Source organism: Rhipicephalus microplus, chromosome X, assembly GCF_043290135.1.
Source record: "Rhipicephalus microplus isolate Deutch F79 chromosome X, USDA_Rmic, whole genome shotgun sequence".
In the NCBI taxonomy this organism is placed as follows: Eukaryota; Metazoa; Arthropoda; class Arachnida; order Ixodida; family Ixodidae; genus Rhipicephalus; species Rhipicephalus microplus.
Genome location: NC_134710.1, coordinates 271976763 through 271996051, shown reverse-complemented (window position 1 = coordinate 271996051; position 19289 = coordinate 271976763). Strand labels below are relative to the sequence as shown.

At 43.3% G+C, this 19289-nt stretch overlaps 2 protein-coding genes across 8 annotated transcripts in view; one reads left to right on the top strand and one right to left on the bottom strand.

Moving 5' to 3' along the window:
* LOC119161500 (histone-lysine N-methyltransferase SMYD3) overlaps positions 1 to 1552 on the bottom strand; it is an 84830-nt gene extending 83278 nt beyond the window's left edge. Inside the window, exons 1-3 of one of the 4 annotated variants that reach the window (XM_037414012.2) lie at positions 1402 to 1552; positions 1238 to 1347; positions 1103 to 1166 (exon numbers count right to left, since the gene is read on the bottom strand). In XM_037414012.2, the coding sequence (XP_037269909.1) occupies positions 1103 to 1166; positions 1238 to 1341 (168 nt within the window). In that variant the 5' untranslated portion in view covers positions 1342 to 1347; positions 1402 to 1552. Of the gene's footprint in view, positions 1 to 1102; positions 1167 to 1237; positions 1363 to 1401 lie in introns of those variants that run through there. The other 3 variants (XM_037414014.2, XM_037414015.2, XM_075879140.1) reach the window with 3 other exon arrangements.
* Positions 1553 to 1720: 168 nt separating this feature from the next.
* The window catches only part of sws (patatin like phospholipase domain containing sws), a 275614-nt gene continuing 258045 nt past the window's right edge, over positions 1721 to 19289 (top strand). For all 4 annotated transcript variants that reach the window (XM_037414017.2, XM_075879135.1, XM_075879134.1 and 1 more), the window contains exons 1-8: positions 1721 to 2053; positions 2201 to 2282; positions 2405 to 2499; positions 2608 to 2687; positions 7895 to 8032; positions 10518 to 10677; positions 18857 to 18937; positions 19022 to 19083. In XM_037414017.2, the coding sequence (XP_037269914.1) occupies positions 1931 to 2053; positions 2201 to 2282; positions 2405 to 2499; positions 2608 to 2687; positions 7895 to 8032; positions 10518 to 10677; positions 18857 to 18937; positions 19022 to 19083 (821 nt within the window). In that variant the 5' untranslated portion in view covers positions 1721 to 1930. The remainder of the gene's footprint in view (positions 2054 to 2200; positions 2283 to 2404; positions 2500 to 2607; positions 2688 to 7894; positions 8033 to 10517; positions 10678 to 18856; positions 18938 to 19021; positions 19084 to 19289) is intronic.

Here is a 19289-nt window from a genome sequence, read left to right as displayed (position 1 = left end):
CTTCATGCTTGTGACAGCTGCATTATCTCATAACTTCTGAACAGTTGTGTGTATGCCTAGCATACTCACGGTATAATGAAAGTTAAGAGAACTAGACATGGAGCCTGTTTACAAATGAGAAGAAAGAAAGGAGGGACAGAAAGAGAGTCAAGCGATCAAATGCACATAGTTCTGTGCATGAGTAAAAAGGTAATTTATTTTTGTAATTGTTTTTGGCACTCTTTCGATCCCTCTTTATTGTCTCGTTTATAGCCTTGCACCACATATTTCAAGTAGCTATGCACCAACTACCCAACACGGCTTGTTGTAAAGATAACTGCATGAAAAAAATTCTCTTTTATAGCATTTCAATATCCTGTTCGCAAAAGTGTTGCTTCCCACGTTTAAACACGTGCACTAGATTCATGTTTAGTAGAAAAGAGCAGTTGGAAAGTACACCTGATATTCAGAAAGCAAAGCATCTTCAAACCGAAGAAGCCAAAGTACCTAAACACACATTTTTTAATTGAATCAAAAATATGGTCAAACTGCAAGTTTAAACAGGGCATGGAATATACACTGTAAATAATGTTTCCTTGAAAATTTACATACGTGGCCCATATCGCAGTGTGTCGACAGCCTTTCACTCTGGCGATGAAGCCCGCTTGGCTTCGATTCAGCCATGCTCAACAACACTTTATGCGTCAGTCACGCTCGATTAGTTACGTCTGATGCATATAAACTACTTGACAAGAACTATTAGCCGGTTGAGTGAAACGTTAGTTGTAGAACTAGAAAAAATTTATATAAAGTGGTTTTGTTCATTCTAGGACCTTCATTCTACGTACATGCCAATTTGAACACTGGAATGACAACGGCTAACTTCCTTACTACAGAGCGATTTCAGCTTCGACAGAAGGCGCTTGTTATAATGCATGCGTGATCCACTGCACAGCACGAGCAGTGCGCGCTTTGCTTAGGGCAAAATGCTCAATGAAGTGCTTTCGTTCTTGTTACCCCCATAATCATACGAATATAAATACTCATTAATCAACGAAGCAAGGAAGCCAAACCACGAAGTACAACCGATCTGCCTTCTCTGCTCAACTGAGTCTTTTCTCACCTGACATTGCTTGTTGCAAAAGGAGACGTATCTGCACGCAGAACACCGCTTCAGGCTCGGGGATCTTCCAATAAAAAAGAAAAAAAATGCGATGTAACAAACGCGTACGCTGGCGGGATTAACGGAAAGCCTTACTCCAAAAAGCAGTAGTCGCACATAAGGCCGCGGCCTTCTTTGCCCAAGACGTAGACGAATGGCGTTGAGGACAAAATCTCGTCCCCTGCTTTGTAGGTCAACATTTCGACCTGCAACAAGGTAGGCTAGATGAAACAATCGAAATAGGCACCTCTACGTATTACCGCGATTGCGAAAGACGCCCGGAGAAGGTACCGCAGGTATTCTCTGGCACCACCGAGCACGTTGTCAAACGTCAACCCAACTTGGGAAGCGTTGGCGTTGGTCGAACACGCGCCTTGCTCACAGACCTTGCTCAGCTGCTGCAATACCGAACCGAAACCATAACTGATGCCAATTGTTGACAAGTGATCTTGAAATTCTGACAAAATCTGCACGCAAAAAGTAAAAACAACAGAATACGTTTTTAATGTATATTGCGTTTATTTGACAATAATTTATGGTATGCTTAAAATTGATTTGGTTTTCAGTCGACTTTGCCGTCGCGCAAAGGCTATCAAAAGTGCCAGCCAAGTTCTCTCCAAAACAAAACTTGGCATCTTAATGTCCTACCGCATTAACTTTTGTATTGCCAGGTTTGACGAAAAGTACCGAAAGCCCTTGATTTGCGCTTGCGTAGAGGATATGAGGGTATCGCTTTTATGATATGTGATAAGTGAGCGCAAGCGGCGTTGTCGCTAGCAACGATTAGTAATGACTGCGCTTCTCAGTCACTTCGAAGACTTCTACTTCACCAGTCAGTACTGGGATTACTGGGACGTTCTAGTGCATTCTTCATTCACGACGGTCATGGCTAATGTTTTCGAGCATCACCTGGTAAGCGCGTTGACACCTAAAGAGCCGAAGGATGACGATTCTGATACTGTGTGTTCGTCATACTTCGCACTGCAACTGTATGTCTTGGGCCGTTGCGCTGTTTTGATTCCGTTCCTGGTTGTTTCTTTTCCCGTCTCTGTTTTCTAGGTGACAATATGCACAGTGGTCCTTTTGATCGTTGCTGTCGTACTAGGAATAATTCTTTTTTATAGGAAAATAAAGAACAAAGGTGCGTACTTTTGATGCAACATTGCATAGCACATTGCCTAATGTTGCTGGGAACTGAACGTAGCTGTTTTTGACCTTCCTGTCGTATGAGTAACGCTAGTTAATGTTTGTTTCATCCTGCAGTGGACGTTGTGCGGGCGCGAATGCTCGGTACTTCGAGGCCCCGCTTTCGTAAGAGAGACAAGGTGCTGTTTTACGGGCGCAAAATGTTGAGAAAGGTAATTTCTCTGCACCAGCATCATAATCCGTTAATCCGGGTTTCTCGTGGATTGCTCGTGATTTATGCGCCTTACAAGAAGTTTAGAAATGTTTTTTGTGTACCTCAGGTGAACTTCCTTACAAATCAAGCTACGAGTGGGAGGACGCGGCAAAAAAACAGACAAATGGTCCTGCGCTTTGCGAAAAGGTAGGAACATGCCCACAAGCAGGGGAACGTTATTGACGTTGTTCCAACTGGTCGGATGCTTCAACATATTAATAGATTCATATGTGTGTGCAGAACGAGTGTGAACTCTTCTAAAAAAAACAGCTGTTGTGACATGTGCTATCCGAAATACTTTGTGTCAATGTAGTGCTCCTGCAGTATGCCGTACTACCTGTGTGAGCTCTGCACAATTTTTTAAATGGTGCACGATGTGCTGTGGTCTGGGTTTAGTGCATGGTTGGGGCCCCCTGCAATGAGTGATAATGTTTTACTGAGGCACCACGTTATCCAATGGCAGAAAGGATGATTCAGACGTATTCATGGGGCCTTAATTACTGAAACTGGAAAGGTATACATCAGACTCAAACGTAGGAGTGACACCAAAAATTAGTTCGTTTTATTTTTTATCATTTTGTTGCCTTGGTTTATCTTTGATTGCTTCCTGAATTTAATACAACTTCTCCTCTTGTTTATGACTTTAAAGACGTTTTGGTGGGCAACTTATTTCTTTGCAGATTAAGCCAGGGTGTCTGAATGAAACGTTTTTGTTTTGGTTTTAGTTTAGCTCCACAGAAGTTTTATTCTGTGTCTGTTCCAGAACGAAAAAAGAAAAGTTCATAATGGTTGCTATTCACATGCAAATAATTTAAAATTCAAGTAACGATGAGAAAAGAGTGTTATCTCCCTTATGTTAATTAGGAATTATTTTCCGAGCAGGCTGAATGCTTTGTGTCAAGGGAGTGATCATGATCTATGAAGCAGCACGCCATGAGTGATATGCGAGAGTGCTGTTTTGATAAAACAAACTTGGCGATCAGAATGCTCACTTCCAGCTGGCCTGTGTGGCTTGCACTCCAAAGAACACTTGCATTATTATACGTAGCTCCAGTTACCGCTTTTTTCCTTCTTCCCCGAATTTCAACGCATCTTTAATTTGGAGTCCATGCCTGAGATATGTGTTAAATGAGTACTGACATGATTTTGAGGCCTCTAAGTGGTTCTAAGTGGGAAAGAAAAAGAAAAGTGAGCCCCATAACTGTCTGCTTCAGCGAGCGACACCTCAACAGTAGCTCACAAGGGATGGGGGTGAGGGTTGGAATAAAGGTATAGAGAAAGAGGCATGAGGTGGTAAGCGTGAGAGCGACGACATATCAAGGGGATAGGAGAGATAGGAAAGATGGAAACACGGTAACAGGAGTCCGAGGACGGAGCACCACTTGTGAGAGCTCTTGTTGGCGTGGCGTAGAGCAAGTTCAGTCGGTCAGAGCTACACTGTCGGCGTCAGGAGATGACGTAGGGCGAGCCCAGTCGGCCAGAGCTGCGCTGATGCCGGAGATCGCGAGGGCACAACCGGTCGGCACGGAATCCAGCAAGGGAGTTCTTGAAGCCTGTCTAAAGGAACATTATTCATTTCTGTAGTGTGCATTATCAACACTTTCCACTCACCAGAGCCAGACAACACGTATTATATATTTTGCATTGATTTAAAAGTTTTCATTGCCCCACATTTCTCAGCCAACCCCATTGCAATGGACATTATCATGGAGTCGACATGGTTCATGGTGTCTGCATCCTGCATGCAGGCCGATTTGCAGAACTGGCTGTCAATACGTCTGCATGACAATGCACTTGTCGTTTACATCAACTGAGTGTGACGGCAAACTGACAGCTGTTGCTAGTATGGCACGAGTAGCTGTCTTCCTGCAAAATTGCGCTGGTGTTAAGCAGTCTCTGCGAAGTCGCCTCTCAATATTGAGGCAGAAGTTACTATTTTGCTCTAGTGGTATTAAAAATATATTCAGTGCAGTCCCATATACTTTGACACTATTTTTAGGGTTCTCAAGACCAGTGTTTTTATATATAAAGCAACAACCCAAAAATAGTAAAAATTTGTGATAGTACTCCTTGAATGCTCACGTTGCTTGACCCGTGTTCTTTCAGATTGCCAAATGTTCCCTTGAACCAAAAAGCGAGGAGAATATTTTGTTTTTGTTATGAAGTGAAATAATGTTTTCGTTACATTTTGCTCTAGTGAAAAGTATCATTTTTTATTTTAGTTTTTGTTTCATTCTGGCACACTGGTTTAAGATTAGTGTCAACATTATGCACATGCTGAGGTTTTTTGGCAGCAGTGCCTTTTGACTGATCATAAGTTGGGGAGAGAAACAAAAGACTCGGCTCACAAATTCCCACCACATGTTCCTGTCTCTATTCAGACAACTCTGAGCTTGCTTTCTCAGCATTCATTCAAACCAACACGAGAATCACGGATGGAATTCCTTCAAATCCTGCACGAGAGTGGTATGAAGTTTAGTGGAACCGGTTGGTGCTGCTAGAAGTGCCTTCATCAGTGACAGAGTGAAATCTGCGTGAAGCCTGTTACAGCAGCCTTAAAATAATTAAAAATCTATAGATTTTACATCTTTTAATAATCAAAAAGGACCTTTGCATACACAAAGCCCTACAGATGTCTTGCATTTTATTGTTGTCCTATTATTAGATTGTTCCCGCTTTGGCAACTTGGCACTAAGGTGTTTCAGTGCTAAGCTCGAAGATGTGGGTCTGATATCTGGTCACAGCAGCCATATTTCGTCTGGTCTAAATGCAGAAAAACTTGTGTACGTAGATTTAGATGTGTGTTTAACCACCCCAGGTGGTAAAAATTAATACCGAGTTTCCCACTATCACATTGATCGTATCATGGTTTTGGCATTTCAAACCCCTCAAATTATTTATTCATTTGGTTGTATGTTACCCTCAGCAGTTTGTGCTTCCTTAACCAAAAGACGCACAACCTGGGGCTTCCTCTCTCTAGCAGAAATCGCTTAGCACTGTCGAAACCTTGCTACAGTGTACTTCAGGTACTTTACTTAAGTCACATAAAGCTCGCCTCACAGGTTGGTAATAGAGTTGCTGAAAACCCCCGATGACATAATGACTATTCAAGCACTAGTTCTCTAAGTTCACATAAACGCCTCTCTAAGGCTTCCAGAATACCATATTTTTGCATGGATGACCTCGTTTCCTCTTCCCTTCTAGTTTGGCTTGCATAAATTTTGGTTACAATGGATTAGAAGGTGGCCTACCATTAAAGTGCATATCACGGAGTAGCATGGCATTATTTTTTATTTAGGTGTATATAAAGACTTGCTTTTTGGATGATTTATCATTGTGAATGTGTTTTATTATAGATCTCTGTTTGTAGTGTCGTGCATGATTGTTTTTTTTTTTTGCAACATCTGCATTCCTGAAGTGCAGTTTATAATCTTGGTGGCATTTGCTATTGTGAGAAAGTTGCAACCTTCAGCCTTTTCTGGCTGAATTTTTTTTAGTGACAAATTATACAAGGAGTGCTCATCTAACTGTAGTACCAACATACATAAAATTAGGCAATTTCTATAAGATCATTAAGAAATACGACTGCATTGTGTACTGACCCCATTTTTCGCAATGTTCTCATTCCAAGCATTTTGCTATACTAAAGGCAGATTGTGTTGCTACTTGGTGCTAAAAAGCACCAACAGTGCACGCTTTTCCGAGATTGTTCTGTGCCAACTGTGAGCTATGAATGAGACACTCAAGCCAAAGACCAACGAATCTATTGCAACAGGATAGAAAGGTGGGCTAGTTGGTCGTTCATAATCTTCGTTCAAATTCATAATCAGTGTTAATGCTGATATGAAACAATACATTGAAGGAAGTAAGCAAATGTGATGACCTGAAAGGACCAATAGCGTAACAACAGATGTATGCTCGTGTGATCTGAAAAAAAAAAAACAAAAAAAAAAACAACTAGGACATTGTGGGAAGGCCCGTCTTTCATGCCAGTTATGCATTTAAGATTTACTCTGCATGTTGTGATACTGTGTCCACATCATTGTTCAGTTTATTAAACCAGTCTTTACATCATTTACATTATATGGACCCTTGTAAATATAAAATAAGGCCAACTGGCACGTGGAATCCAGAAAAAAAAAACAGTAATCTGCAACTGCAAATGTATGGAGTACTTAACAACATGCATGCATCACAAAGTGCAAACCCATGAAGGCACAATAGTTGGCTGTACCCAGAAGTTCTAGAAGTGGATTGCTGACTAGCGTTTCACATGTTGCTTTGCACAGCTGTCATCAATACAAATTCGGGAAGGCATAGGAAGCTGAATGATATTTAACTTTATTTATATCAATATTCAGGATTGATATATTAGTAAATTCTATGTGTACAGTGTACTTAGTTTTGCTATTTTTCTAATACATTTCATTCTATTTTTTACTTTTTAGCTTCACTGGCACTGATAGTGCTGATATCAACCTGCTGGGATGCCCATTTTTGTAACTAGTTTCTCTTCATTTTACCAGCACAGTCTTCGCAGATTGAAGGGCCAGTGAACAAGTCCGAAAATTGTAATGAAGAGAAATATGCGCACCTTTTGCTATTTGAACATGCTGTTGCAAGAATTTAGAAAATACGTGCTATAATAAGGAAGTTGCAGGGGTTGGAATATTAGCTTCAGCTGGTTTCAAATTTTCGCGCAGCCTCGCAACCCTTCTCTACCATAGGGAGGAGAAAAGCATAGCCAGTTATAATGACTTCGCCCACTCAGCAATATGTCATCGGCGCACAGCCAACAACCAACAGGGCTTCCCTCACATTAGCACATGTGTGGTGCAGGGAGGAAGTGCAGCATAAGTAGCGCCCATCCCCTAGCGGGAAAGCAGCGAGACGCCTCTTTGTCTTGGAGGCTTTCATTCTGGCAATACCGCTTCTCTTCTCAGGCTCTACAAATGGCAGAGGGTAGGACAGGAAAATGGAAATGTAAACTGCACGGGCGAAACTGCATCCATGCTGGACCATGGCTGTTTCGTAGGGCAAAGAACCAATCCACAAGCTCAGTGGCGCATCAAGTTAGCCACAGGCAAATTTGCATCAATGCGTGTACAAGGAAGATTAATCAAAAGAGGCATGGGAATTGTTTTTCAAAATGGAAGGCCTGCACAGCGTGTAGAGCTGCAATATTAGAAAAATAGAAATGAAATGTCAAGTTGGCGAGCTAGTTTGTGGAGTGTAAAAAAAAAAAAAAGTCTGACCCTCTTTACTGGCCTTTTAAGGTACCAAGTGCCACAGCGATCGCCACATTTCACTGTGAGAAATATTTTTAATCAATACTGTGTGCTTTCTGGTTTTAGGCTGCTGCGCCTAAAGAAGGACCAGCCTCCAACATTACAAGTTAAGGAACCATCGCAGGCATTCCTTGAAGAAGACTACACAGAACAAATGGAGAAACGCCTGCCACCAGATGTCATTTATATGTTGCGAAGTATACGGTGGGTAGGCAAAAATATATTGCATGGTGAATAATTATATATCTAGTGCATGCATAGCTCGGTGGGCATAGAAGAATGTGTGACTGTTCTGTGTTGTTGACCTTTTACTTCACATTAGTGTATTTTGTAAAATGCCAAAATATGCAATGAATATGAGATCTTGGAGCCTTGGAGGTTTCTCCATGCATCATTGCATTTTTGCATCACAGCTTTGAACTTGGTACCAGCAAGTGCAGCCCTGTACACTTCAACGATTATTGCAAGACTCACAAAATTGTAACTGGTATCTCTCATGGAGCCTCCTAAAAAGTTGGAACCTCTTGAAGCATCAAGACTGATTGGTGCTTCCCAGGCCATGGCAGCTGCATTTCGCTCAGGGGGTGGGTGAGGGAAAGTGACCATGTTTCTTTAATTAAAAGCCTTAGATGATAAAAAATGGTCCGGGAGTCTTCGAGTCCATCATGCCTCATAATTTGATGAGTTGACTAAGGCACTTCAAATAGAGAATCTTTTTCTCTTAGGCTGAAACCACTGCGAGCTGCATGTTCAGAGTGGCTATTGTTTTCGCCCGGGTGCTCATTTCAAGGCTTAAGACACACTCAGGCACTCGTGCATGTTGTGTGTTAAAAGTAGCTACTTGAAAGTGAAGGGGCTGTGGCATGAGTTTAGATAGCTAGAACACCGAAGCTGTCCCACAAAATTGCATTGCTAGCAGTGTTCATAGGACGTCTCGTGCACCGCTGCACCTCTGGTGGCGGTTGCTGGATCCATATGAAACTGAGGCTCATGACCATAAGTACTGAAGGACTCTGCTCATACTTGGCATTTCCTTGCTAAATAAACGAGATGCACACCGTGTGTGCCAATCATCCACCCCGACAGTCCCAAACTACTTGAAGAGCGTTCCATCAATTAGTGTTGCATATACTTTGGATGAGGATGAACAGAACTGTCAGGGTTGCATAATTTAGGAGGCCTGTGGCAACACATTAGCAAACTTGACTCAATTTTGTAGCCATGTGCAAAATTTTGACCTCATAAAGTAGTGTACATACTATGAAGCAGTGGTAGGCATTGACATGTAGCTCTGACCCTGTTGTCCAACTAGTGGCAGTGGCCTTGGTCACTGAGGCTGCTGGGCTGATAAAACCTTTGGTTATCTTAATCACAATTTTCATCAGTCAATTGAGAATGTTTCCAACGAATGCTATTTTGTTTTACAAGAATATGAGTGTCAAGATACGCTTGGGGAAGAGTGCTGAAAAAAAAATTCTTTTAGTACAAAGAACTTATCACAAGTTAATAAATCTGTGTCGAACACTTGTATTTGTCGAGCCATTTCAAAATTGCACAATATATGGAGGCTATGGACCTGCCTTTTCCCCTTCATCTTTATCTACTAAGTAGAATAGACTAACTTGCATTTTATCACATTTTGTGGATGCGAAAATGTAAGTTACCAGCAGTCTGGTTGTTTGCTTGAAAAATGGTATCTCGCCTTTCTAAGCAATATTTTATTCTTTTTCTTGTGCATTGTCTAAACAGCTTAAGGGCAATAGCAACAAGTTATGCACCCTTCCTGTATTTGGTCGAGTTTAGGCCAATTTAGCTTTGTTAAATATGCTGGCAGAAGGCTGCTTTTTGAAGAATGGTTCAAGAAGTATGTCAAATGCACATAGTTGGTTTCTAGGGGAAAAGTTAAGGCCCTCTGCTAGGCTTGTGCAAATGTTTGAATCCTTTGAATAGTCGAATGAATAGTACAGTATATTTAAATTCATTTTGAATCGAATTCAAATTATTTAAAATTTCAAAGCATTCGAAACGAGCGAATAAATGAATATTAGTCTGCATCTTGTAAAGGTGGTTTAACTGCAGTGGAGGAATGCTAAACCATGAAAGCACCTAGTCAGGTGTAGATTAGTCCCAATGCAACTTTTTGTAAAAGTGGTTTCACTGCAATGAAATGGTGCTAAGCACTGAAAACACGTACTTAGGGGGAATCCGCATTGGCACGAAGCCCCTCTTCAAAGGTAAATGAAGATATTACCCTTGGATGGATTCACTATTTATGTTAAAAAGCTTGTTGTACTGACTTATATGTTCTAAATTTTCAAATGCAACTTACTTCCTACAGAAAGTGGAATCCTGCTACTATTTGAAGTTGTTTCCAATTTCTTTGGAGGAAAAAGAATGCCATTTGCACAGGCCTTGTTTCAATTTTTAAAAATATTGTGCAGGTTAGTTAGGTCATGACAAATATGCTCATTTTTCTCTATAATATGCGATATATGTACTATTCAAATTCAGTTAGAAATTATTCGACCATAATCACTGTTTGCTGCGATCTTAAACTGCATAAACTGCTTTGGGCACCTGTTTAGTAGGCCTCGTACAGTTCTGTAAGCAGGGTTTGCGCATGATGCTGTTTTATAAGATTTGCCACAACTATCTCATGTTATAAACTGTTTTCCTTTTTCATTCTCAGGGTTTTTGGTTTCTTTGAGAAACCCTTGTTTATGGAACTATGGAAGCACATTGAAACATTGTTTGTGCCTCGGGGCACTATGTTGTTCTCGCTTGGTGACAGCGATGACAGCATCTATGTAGTGCAGTCTGGCCGTATACACGTGCACATCGTTGAGCCTGTGAGTCCATCTTGTCATGTCGAAACAGTTTTGAATGCAATGTTTTATGATTCTGTGATTACTTGAATGGCAAAACATGTTGATTTGAAGGCTGTCACTGTTGTGCTTCAGATATATCATGGTGGGAGTGCTTAACTCCTTATGCATTCTTAATTCGCTGTGGCGTTTTTGTGTGCACGTTAGCATAACATGTTTTGTTCTGTACATGCTCAGATGAATTTGGTTGGCATTCTTGCCATTCCTGAAGCCTACACACTAGCTCGTGTGCATGGTGCACTAGATCACTGGCTAGTGTATGGCAGCAGTTTGCTGTTTACTGCTTCACCTGCTTTAGTTTCATGCCTTACCAGTGCTGTTTTTTTCTGGTCTGTTATTGTGAGTGCTGTTTGTGCATTTCAGTGAGATATATGTATGTGAAAAAGTACAATACATGACACTACAAATCTAAAAACTATGGTGACACTGCAGATAGTGTACATGTTTGACTTAGATGTGCAGTCTCGCAGCAACCAAAAGTAAAGTTTCTCTGGAAAGGTGAAGCGAGTAATCTGATGGCAGATTCAGGGGCAACATGAATTGTTGTAAATGTAAGCTTGCCAGGTGAGCAGGTGTGCTGCAATGTGGCCACAGCACACCTGCTCACTTATGAAGCTCATGGTTCTTCTCTTGCTCTCAACACATCTGAGCTAGTTTATCAAATGTTTCCTTCGTATGTTTTTTATTGGCTATTTGGAAATCTGTAGGCTTGTGCGAATATTCGAATGCTTTGTATATTTGAACGAATAATGCAGTATTCGAATTCGCTTTGAACTGAATTTAAAATATTGGAAATTTTGAATTATTCGAAAGTAATAATTAGGTGCATATTAATCCGTGTGTAAAATCGCCTGCTTGTTAGCCGGAGAGCATTGTGTTAAGAAAACTAGCCACCCTGTTCACGAGGTGTCTCCTGATGGGAAGAGTACTAGAATCTTGGAAGAATGCTAACATCATCCTAATACATAAGAAAGGAGATGACAGGGACTTGAAGAATTACAGGCCGATCAGCTTGCTCTCTGTAGTATACAAGCTATTTACAAAGGTAATTGCTAAAAGAATTAAGACATTAGAATTCAATCAACCAAAGGAACAAGCAGGATTTCGAACAGGCTACTCAACAATCGACCACATTCATACTATCAATCGGGCAATAGAGAAATTCTCAGAATATAGCCCACCACTATACATAGCCTTCATAGATTACAAGAAGGCGTTTGATTCAGTAGAAATATCAGCAGTCATGCAGGCACTGCGGAATCAGAGCGTCGACGAAGCATATATAAACGTCCTGGAAGACATCTACAGGGTATCAACTGCTACCATAGTGCTTCATAAAAAAAGCAATAGAATACCAATCAAGAAGGGTGTAAGGCAGGGGGATACAATATCCCTAATGCTATTGAAACGAAGATGCGCGAGCCTACGGGGCACGGAAGAAGTAGAAGAGTAGTGGAGCGGTGCTTGGACTGTGTGGTTGGGTGAAGCGCTCTAGGCCTGTCTCAGAAGTACGCTGCTCTTTCACAACGACATTTCACCTCATCTTTAAATAAACACAGTCACTCGTAACAGTTTGGTGGAGGTGCTGGGTACATCGATCTGGACGACCCAGCTCTACCGATTTTGCGACGGAGCAGACGCTTGGCACGCTTGCCACCACAGCTACCAGATAAGGAGGACGTGGGAGCAGGCCATAACAACCTTGTTGCTGATGAGCAACACGCTCGCCCGCCAGGACAAGCTCGCTGCGGCATTCCGGAACGTCAGCCGAGGACCTTTACGGGGCAGCCGGATGACGATGTTGATGACTGGCTCAAGCACTACCAAAGAGTGAGTCGCAGCAACTGCTGGAGCACTGTTAAGCAGCTCGAACGTTGTTGTCGGCACCGCGTCTCTTTGGTTCGACAATTATGAGAGTGCATTGACCACATGGGACATTTTCGTGGGCGAGCTGAAGAGGTGTTTTGGTGATTCAACAGCTAAGGTCAAGCAGGCGGGGTAAACGCTTTCACGCAGAGCTCAGTTACCTGGCGAAACATGCACCACCTACATCGAGGCCGTCTTGAAGCTTTGCGGAATCGTGAGTGCGACCATGTGTGACGAAGATAAGGTAGGTCATCTGCTCAAGGGAATCGCGGAAGATGTGTACAATTTTCTTATCACTAAGGGAGACTTACACACGCCTTCCGACTTAAGGAGACACTGCCGAGCGTTTGAAGCGCTAAAGAGGAGAGTCCTACCGAAATTTGGACGTCTTGAGAATGTGCCCACGATTGCAAGTGTCAACCTTCCATCACAGGACGACCTCTTTTCTTATAAGACGAGTGGTTGCGAAAGAACTTGCTCAACTGCAAGCTGTGGACACCACTGGTGTCTGCCATCAGTGTGCATTCGACCAACGGCCCCGTGAACCACTGGTACCTCGGATGCGACAGAGCTACTTCGAGCCTCGCCCGAATTGCACCGATCGGTTCGAAGGAAGGAGTGAACGACCACTCGAAAACCAGGAACGCAGGCAAGCTGCATCACAGCGATTTACTCCTCGGCCACCATTGCCCGGCTTTTATCAACCGACGAGGTCTACTTCGCCGGGGATGACTAGACGCAACACCCGTACTTGCTACAACTGCGGGCTACCTGGACACATCGCTAGGTACTGCTACCGTCGCCAGCAGCGAGCTCCACGATTCAACGTGTACACGCCCTATGTATTTGCTGGCGAGTCTCGACCATTTCAGGGCTCTTTCTAACGGCAACACGCAGCACGTGCTGACTCGCCTTGCTCAGACCGCAGCGTTACCCCACCACCCGCACGCCAACAGCGATCCCCGTCTCCGCGTCGCCGCTCGGGGACGCCACCACCAATGGGGGTGAGGCCACAAAATCATTTTCCGCAAGACCACCTTGTGTTGTAATGGTTGAGAACAAAGTGAGTGTTTTTGTAGACAATGTGAGTACTGTTGCACTAGTTGATACCGGTGCTGCCGTTTCCATAATGAGCATGTTTTTTAAAAATCGCCTTGGGACGAAAGTAATGTTTGCTTGGAATCGGAGTGCTACGTTCCGCGGCGTAGGGGTAGAAACGTTGAGCCCGGTTGGAGTTTGTTCTGTTTTACTTCCTGTAGGAAATCAAACGTTTCGAGCTGAACTAACGGTGCTTGCACGAGCGACCCACAACGTCATTCTAGGTATAGATTTTTTGCGGGAATGTGGTGCAAGTCTAGATTGTGGTAGTGGTGGGATTATTTTTCGTCCCGTGTTGCCGTCTCCATTGACGAAAGATACCGTTGATGACTGCTTGGAAGTGTTTTCTGTGTCTGAAGATGTCTGCTTGGCCCCGCATACCGCAATGTTTGTGCGTGTAAACTCTTCGCGTTCTTGTGCGGGTTCTTACTACGGTTTAGCCGAGCCGAACTTCAGTAACGCACTTAAGAAAAACGTTATTGTGCCTCGTTGCCTCGTGCTCACTGTCGATGGTTGTGCTGATTTGTGGACTGTAAACGTTTCCGCGCAGCCCATATATCTGCCTGCAGGACTTAAATTGGCAAGCTTTCAAGAGCAAAGTACTCTTACCATACGGTCACTCCAACTGTCGGTGGATGTCAAGAAACCCCACGCCAACTCGTACCCCGACTATTCTGCCAGCATTGACCGTATGATTAACAAGTCACTTCCATCAACTGAACGGTCGCTGCTGCAGGAGGTGATTGCACGCTACGCCTCAGTCTTTGACTTTGCCCAAGATGAGACGTCTACCGTTACGCCACCGTCTTCACGTATGCAACACCGTATCTATACAGGCCAAGCACCACCAATTCGCCAGAAGCCCTATTGTGTATCGCCTTCCGAAAGGAAAGCCATCGCTGAGCAAGTTGAAGACATGCTAAAGAAGGGCGTCGTACAAGAATCGTGTAGTCCATGGGCAGCTCCTGTCATTCTAGTCAGGAAAAAGGATAATTCATGGAGATTCTGCGTAGACTATCGTCGTCTAAATGCCATCACAAAGAAAGACGTCTACCCTTTGCCGCGTCTAGATGACGCCGTGGACTGCCTGCATTCTGCCTATTTTTCTTCTGTTGACTTGCGTTCTGGGTATAGGCAAATTCCTATGCATCCCTCAGATAAAGAAGAGAAGACGGCCTTTCCAACACCAGACGGTCTCTTCGAGTTTAACGTTATGCCTTTTGGTTTGTGCAATGCTCCAGCGACATTCGAGAGATTTATGGATACAGTACTCCGTGGACTAAAATGGGAAATTTGCCTTTGCTATTTAGATGACGTGATTATCTACGGCAAGACTTTTCAAGAGCATAACCAGCGCTTGTCGCTTGTGTTTGAATGCTTACGCGAAGCTGGCCTTGTTTTAAACTCAAAGAAGTGTCATTTTGGAGAACGTCAAGCCCTCGTATTAGGCTTTCTCGTGGATAAAGAAGGCGTGCGACCAGACCCACAGAAGATCGCAGTGGTTCGCAACTTTGAACCACCACGAACAGTGAAGGACCTGCGAAGTTTTCTGGGTCTGTGCTCATATTTCTGCCGATTTATTAAGAACTTCGCACAACTTGCCTCCCCACTGACGTCCCTTCTTCATAAAGACTCACCGTACTTGTGGGATGATAAATGTGAGGCTGTATTTCAACAGCTCAAGTTTTTATTGACTTCAGGACCCATCCTAAAGCATTTTGATCCAGATGCTTTGACTGAACTTCATACTGATGCTAGTGGGCTAGGTGTTGGTGCTGTGCTGGTCCAACTCTGCAACAGCCGTCAGCACGTCGTAGCATATGCCAGTCGGACACTGACCCGAGCAGAGATGAACTACACCGTCACCGAGCTTGAGTGCTTAGCAGTCGTCTTCGCCATTCAGAAGTTCCGACCGTATCTACATGGCCGCGAGTTCACAATAGTGACTGATCACCACTCACTATGCTGGCTTGTGGGACTTCGTGACCCGTCTGGCCGGCTGGCTCGTTGGGCGTTGCGTCTCCAAGAGTACAGCTTTTCTGTTACATATAAGAGCGGACGATGTCACACAGATGCTGACTGCTTATCCCGCCTTCCTTCAGTACACACCAACGCTGACGACGATGACATTTATGACTATTTAGTTTCTGTCTCGTCCGACTTCCCAGATACCAGCAGCTTCAAACGTGAGCAGCAGCGCGACCCTACTCTGAAACCCTTGCTCGAAGCTGCACATAACTCCGTCGACAAGCACTTTAAAATTTCAAATGACTTGCTGTGTAAAAGAAACTATTCAGCCGATGGCCTCCCGTTGCTTCTAGTGGTGCCGGAAAGCCTGCGCCAGGTCGTCCTTCGTTCTGTGCACGATGACATAACATCCGGTCATCTTGGTTTCACACGTACGCTACATCGACTACGGGAGAGGTTCTACTGGCCGAAAATGTGGAAGACCACAAAACAGTACGCCGCCAGCTGCGCTATATGTAAGCGCCACAAGCGACCCATCACTGCCCCGGCAGGTTATTTGCCGCCCATCCCTCCACCGACATCCCCTTTTGAAAAAGTCGGCATCGACTTGCTTGGACCCCTTCCTAAGACCCCATCGGGCCACCGATATGTTATAGTGTGCGTGGATGATTTAACGCATTATACGAAAACGGACGCACTGACATCGGCCACAGCATCCGCTGTTTCTTCTTTTCCGTTACAACGGGTCATACTGCGTCACGGTGCTCCCTTGGTTGTCATCAGTGACCGTGGACGATAATTTATCGCCTATGTGGTTAAAGAAATTTTGCGCCTCTGTGGCTCCTCGTATCGCCACTCCACCCCTTACCATCCGCAAACTAAGGGTCTCACTGAGAGAACAAATTGAACTCTCAGGAATAGGCTATCGATGTACGTTGATGCTGACCACAGGAACTGGGACGCCGTCTTACCGTTTGTTACTTACGCATATAACACCGCCAAGCATGAAGTTACTGGACATTCGCCCTTCTTTCTGCTTTACACACGAAATCCACAGTTTTCTGGACACTCTATTTTCTTTCTTGCATCAGGAAGATCTGTCCATCGCTCAGACGTTGTGTCGCGCTGAAGAAGCACGTCAACTAGCGCGCCTTCGAACATTGTCTTCGCAAGAACACAGCAAGAGTCGCTACGATGCCAAGCATATCCCCGTAGAGTTTTCTCCTGGGGACTACGTGTGGCTGTGGACTCCTGTTCGTAAAAAAGGATTGTACTGGAAGTTTCTAGCAAACTATTCTAGCCCATTCGTGATAGTCACTCGTCTCAGTGACGTGAATTACGTTGTCGCCCGAGTCACAGCCAATAACCGGCGTTCGCGCACTACGCAAATTGTTCACGTAGCCCGCCTCAAACAGTACCATCATAGGCCTATTTAACTCACTCGGCGAGCTTCGTCTGCCGCCGGGGGAAATGAAACGAAGATGCGCGAGCCTACGGGGCGTGGAAGAAGAAGAAGAGTAGTGGAGCAGCGCTTGGACTGTGTAGTTAAGTGAAGCGTTCTAGGCCTGTCTCAGAAGTACGCTGCTCTTTCACAACGCCATTTCACCTCATCTTTAAATAAACACAGTCACTCGTAACACTATTTACCGTGTGCTTACAGGAGGTTTTCAGAGGCCTAGAATGGGAACAGTTAGGCATAAGAGTTAATAGAGTACCTTAGTAACCTGCGCTTCGCCGATGATATTACATTGCTGAGTAACTCGGGGGACGAATTGCAACTCATGATTACGGAGTTGGACAAGGAAAGCAGAAAAGTAGGTCTTAAAATTAATCTGCAGAAAATGAAAGTAATGTACAACAACCTCGGAAGAGAACAGTGCTTCGAGATAGGTAATAGTGCGCTTGAAGTTGTAAAAGACTGTCTATTTAGGGCAGGTAATAACCGCGGAGCTGAACCACAAGACTGAAGTAACTAAGGGATAAGAATGGGGTGGATCGAATTTGGCAAGCACTCTCAAATCGCTACAGGTAGATTGCCACTATCCCTTAAGAGGAAGGTATATAACAGCTGCATCTTGCTGGTACTTAGCTACGAAGCAGAAACCTGGAGACTTGCAAAGAAGGTTCAGCTTAAATTTAGGATTAAGCAGCGAGCAATATAAAGGAAAATGGTAGGTGTAACCTTAAGAGACAAGAAGAGGGCAGAGTGGGTTAGGGAACAAACCATGGATATCATTGTTGAAGTCAAGAAGAGGAAATGGACATGGGCCGGGCATGTTGCACGTAGACAGGATAACCGCTGGTCATTAAAGGTAACTAACAGGATTCCTAGAGAAGGCAAGCGGGTTAGGAGGAGACAAGGTTAGGTGGGCAGCCGAGATTAATAAGTTTGTGGGTATAAATTGGCAGCAACAAGCACAGGACCGAGTTGACTGGCAGGACATGGGAGAGGCCTTTGTCCTGCAGTGGACGTAGTCAGGCTGATGATGATCATAATAATGAATTCGTGTGTGACAACCTGTAAAGCAGTGGGCGGTGTTAAGCTGTGAAAGCACCTGTTCAAGGGAAATTTGTACTGCTGCAAAGCCTAACTTTAAAGTTAAATGAGGGTATTATTTTCACATCGATTCATTTTTCAAGTTGAAAAGTCTGTTATACAGACTTATATGCTCCAAGTACAAAAAATTTTATAAAGTAACATATTTTACAGGCTATCACTTGCATTCTACCGAAAGTCAAATTCTTGTACTATTAAAAGTTTTCTTTAATGCAAAAAAAAAAAAAAGGCATTTGTACAGGCCTTGTATAAATTTTTTTTAGATTGTGCAAGTATGAGGCCATGACAAGTATGCCCCTTTTCTTTCATAGTATACTATATATATTATTCGAATTCGATTCAAAATTATTTCAGGAAAATCATTATTCCTTTTGAATTCGCTTCGAACCTAAAATAAACTATTCGCACAAACCTAATAATCTGTCAAGCTTATTCATAATGAAATTTTATCCAAAGTTGTGGAAAATGAAAAAGAATTTATTCTTTCATTTTACTTTCTTGATGGTTTATTTTTCTGGAGTAAAAAATGAATCCTTGTTGGCTTATTATTATGCTTTCAATTAAGTGAGCGTTTCAGCCACTCTGACACTTATTGTTGCTTAATTTAGCTTTTGCTTTTCAATTAAGTTTAATGTGTACTATCTCTGTTCATAGGATGGAACTGAGCTTGCATTCAAAGAAGTGACAGCTGGCGAGAATATTGCAAGTCTACTGAGTGCTCTCGTTGTGCTAACCGTAAGTCATATGCGTGTCACATTTGGCAGGCAGCTCTAGAGAATTTTAGGGCCGACCATGATTTTGTGCCTTTTGATGTTACAGGGTGTCCCATCCACATTTAAAACAGTTGCAGCTCGTGCTCTTGAGGACTCTTCGGTCTTGAGGTAAAAATGCCTTCGTGTTTTGTGAAACTGTTACATAATGCCTGTTAAAGAGATACCATGAAATACTTTATGCATGAAATAGTTCTCGCCAAGGTTGAAAGTTATTGAATTAGAAGGCATCCTCGAAGTGATTTGGTCTTGTTTTTCTCATAGGTGCCAATGTGTTAATCTCAATGAGTACACCTCACAAACACTGTCTTACATCA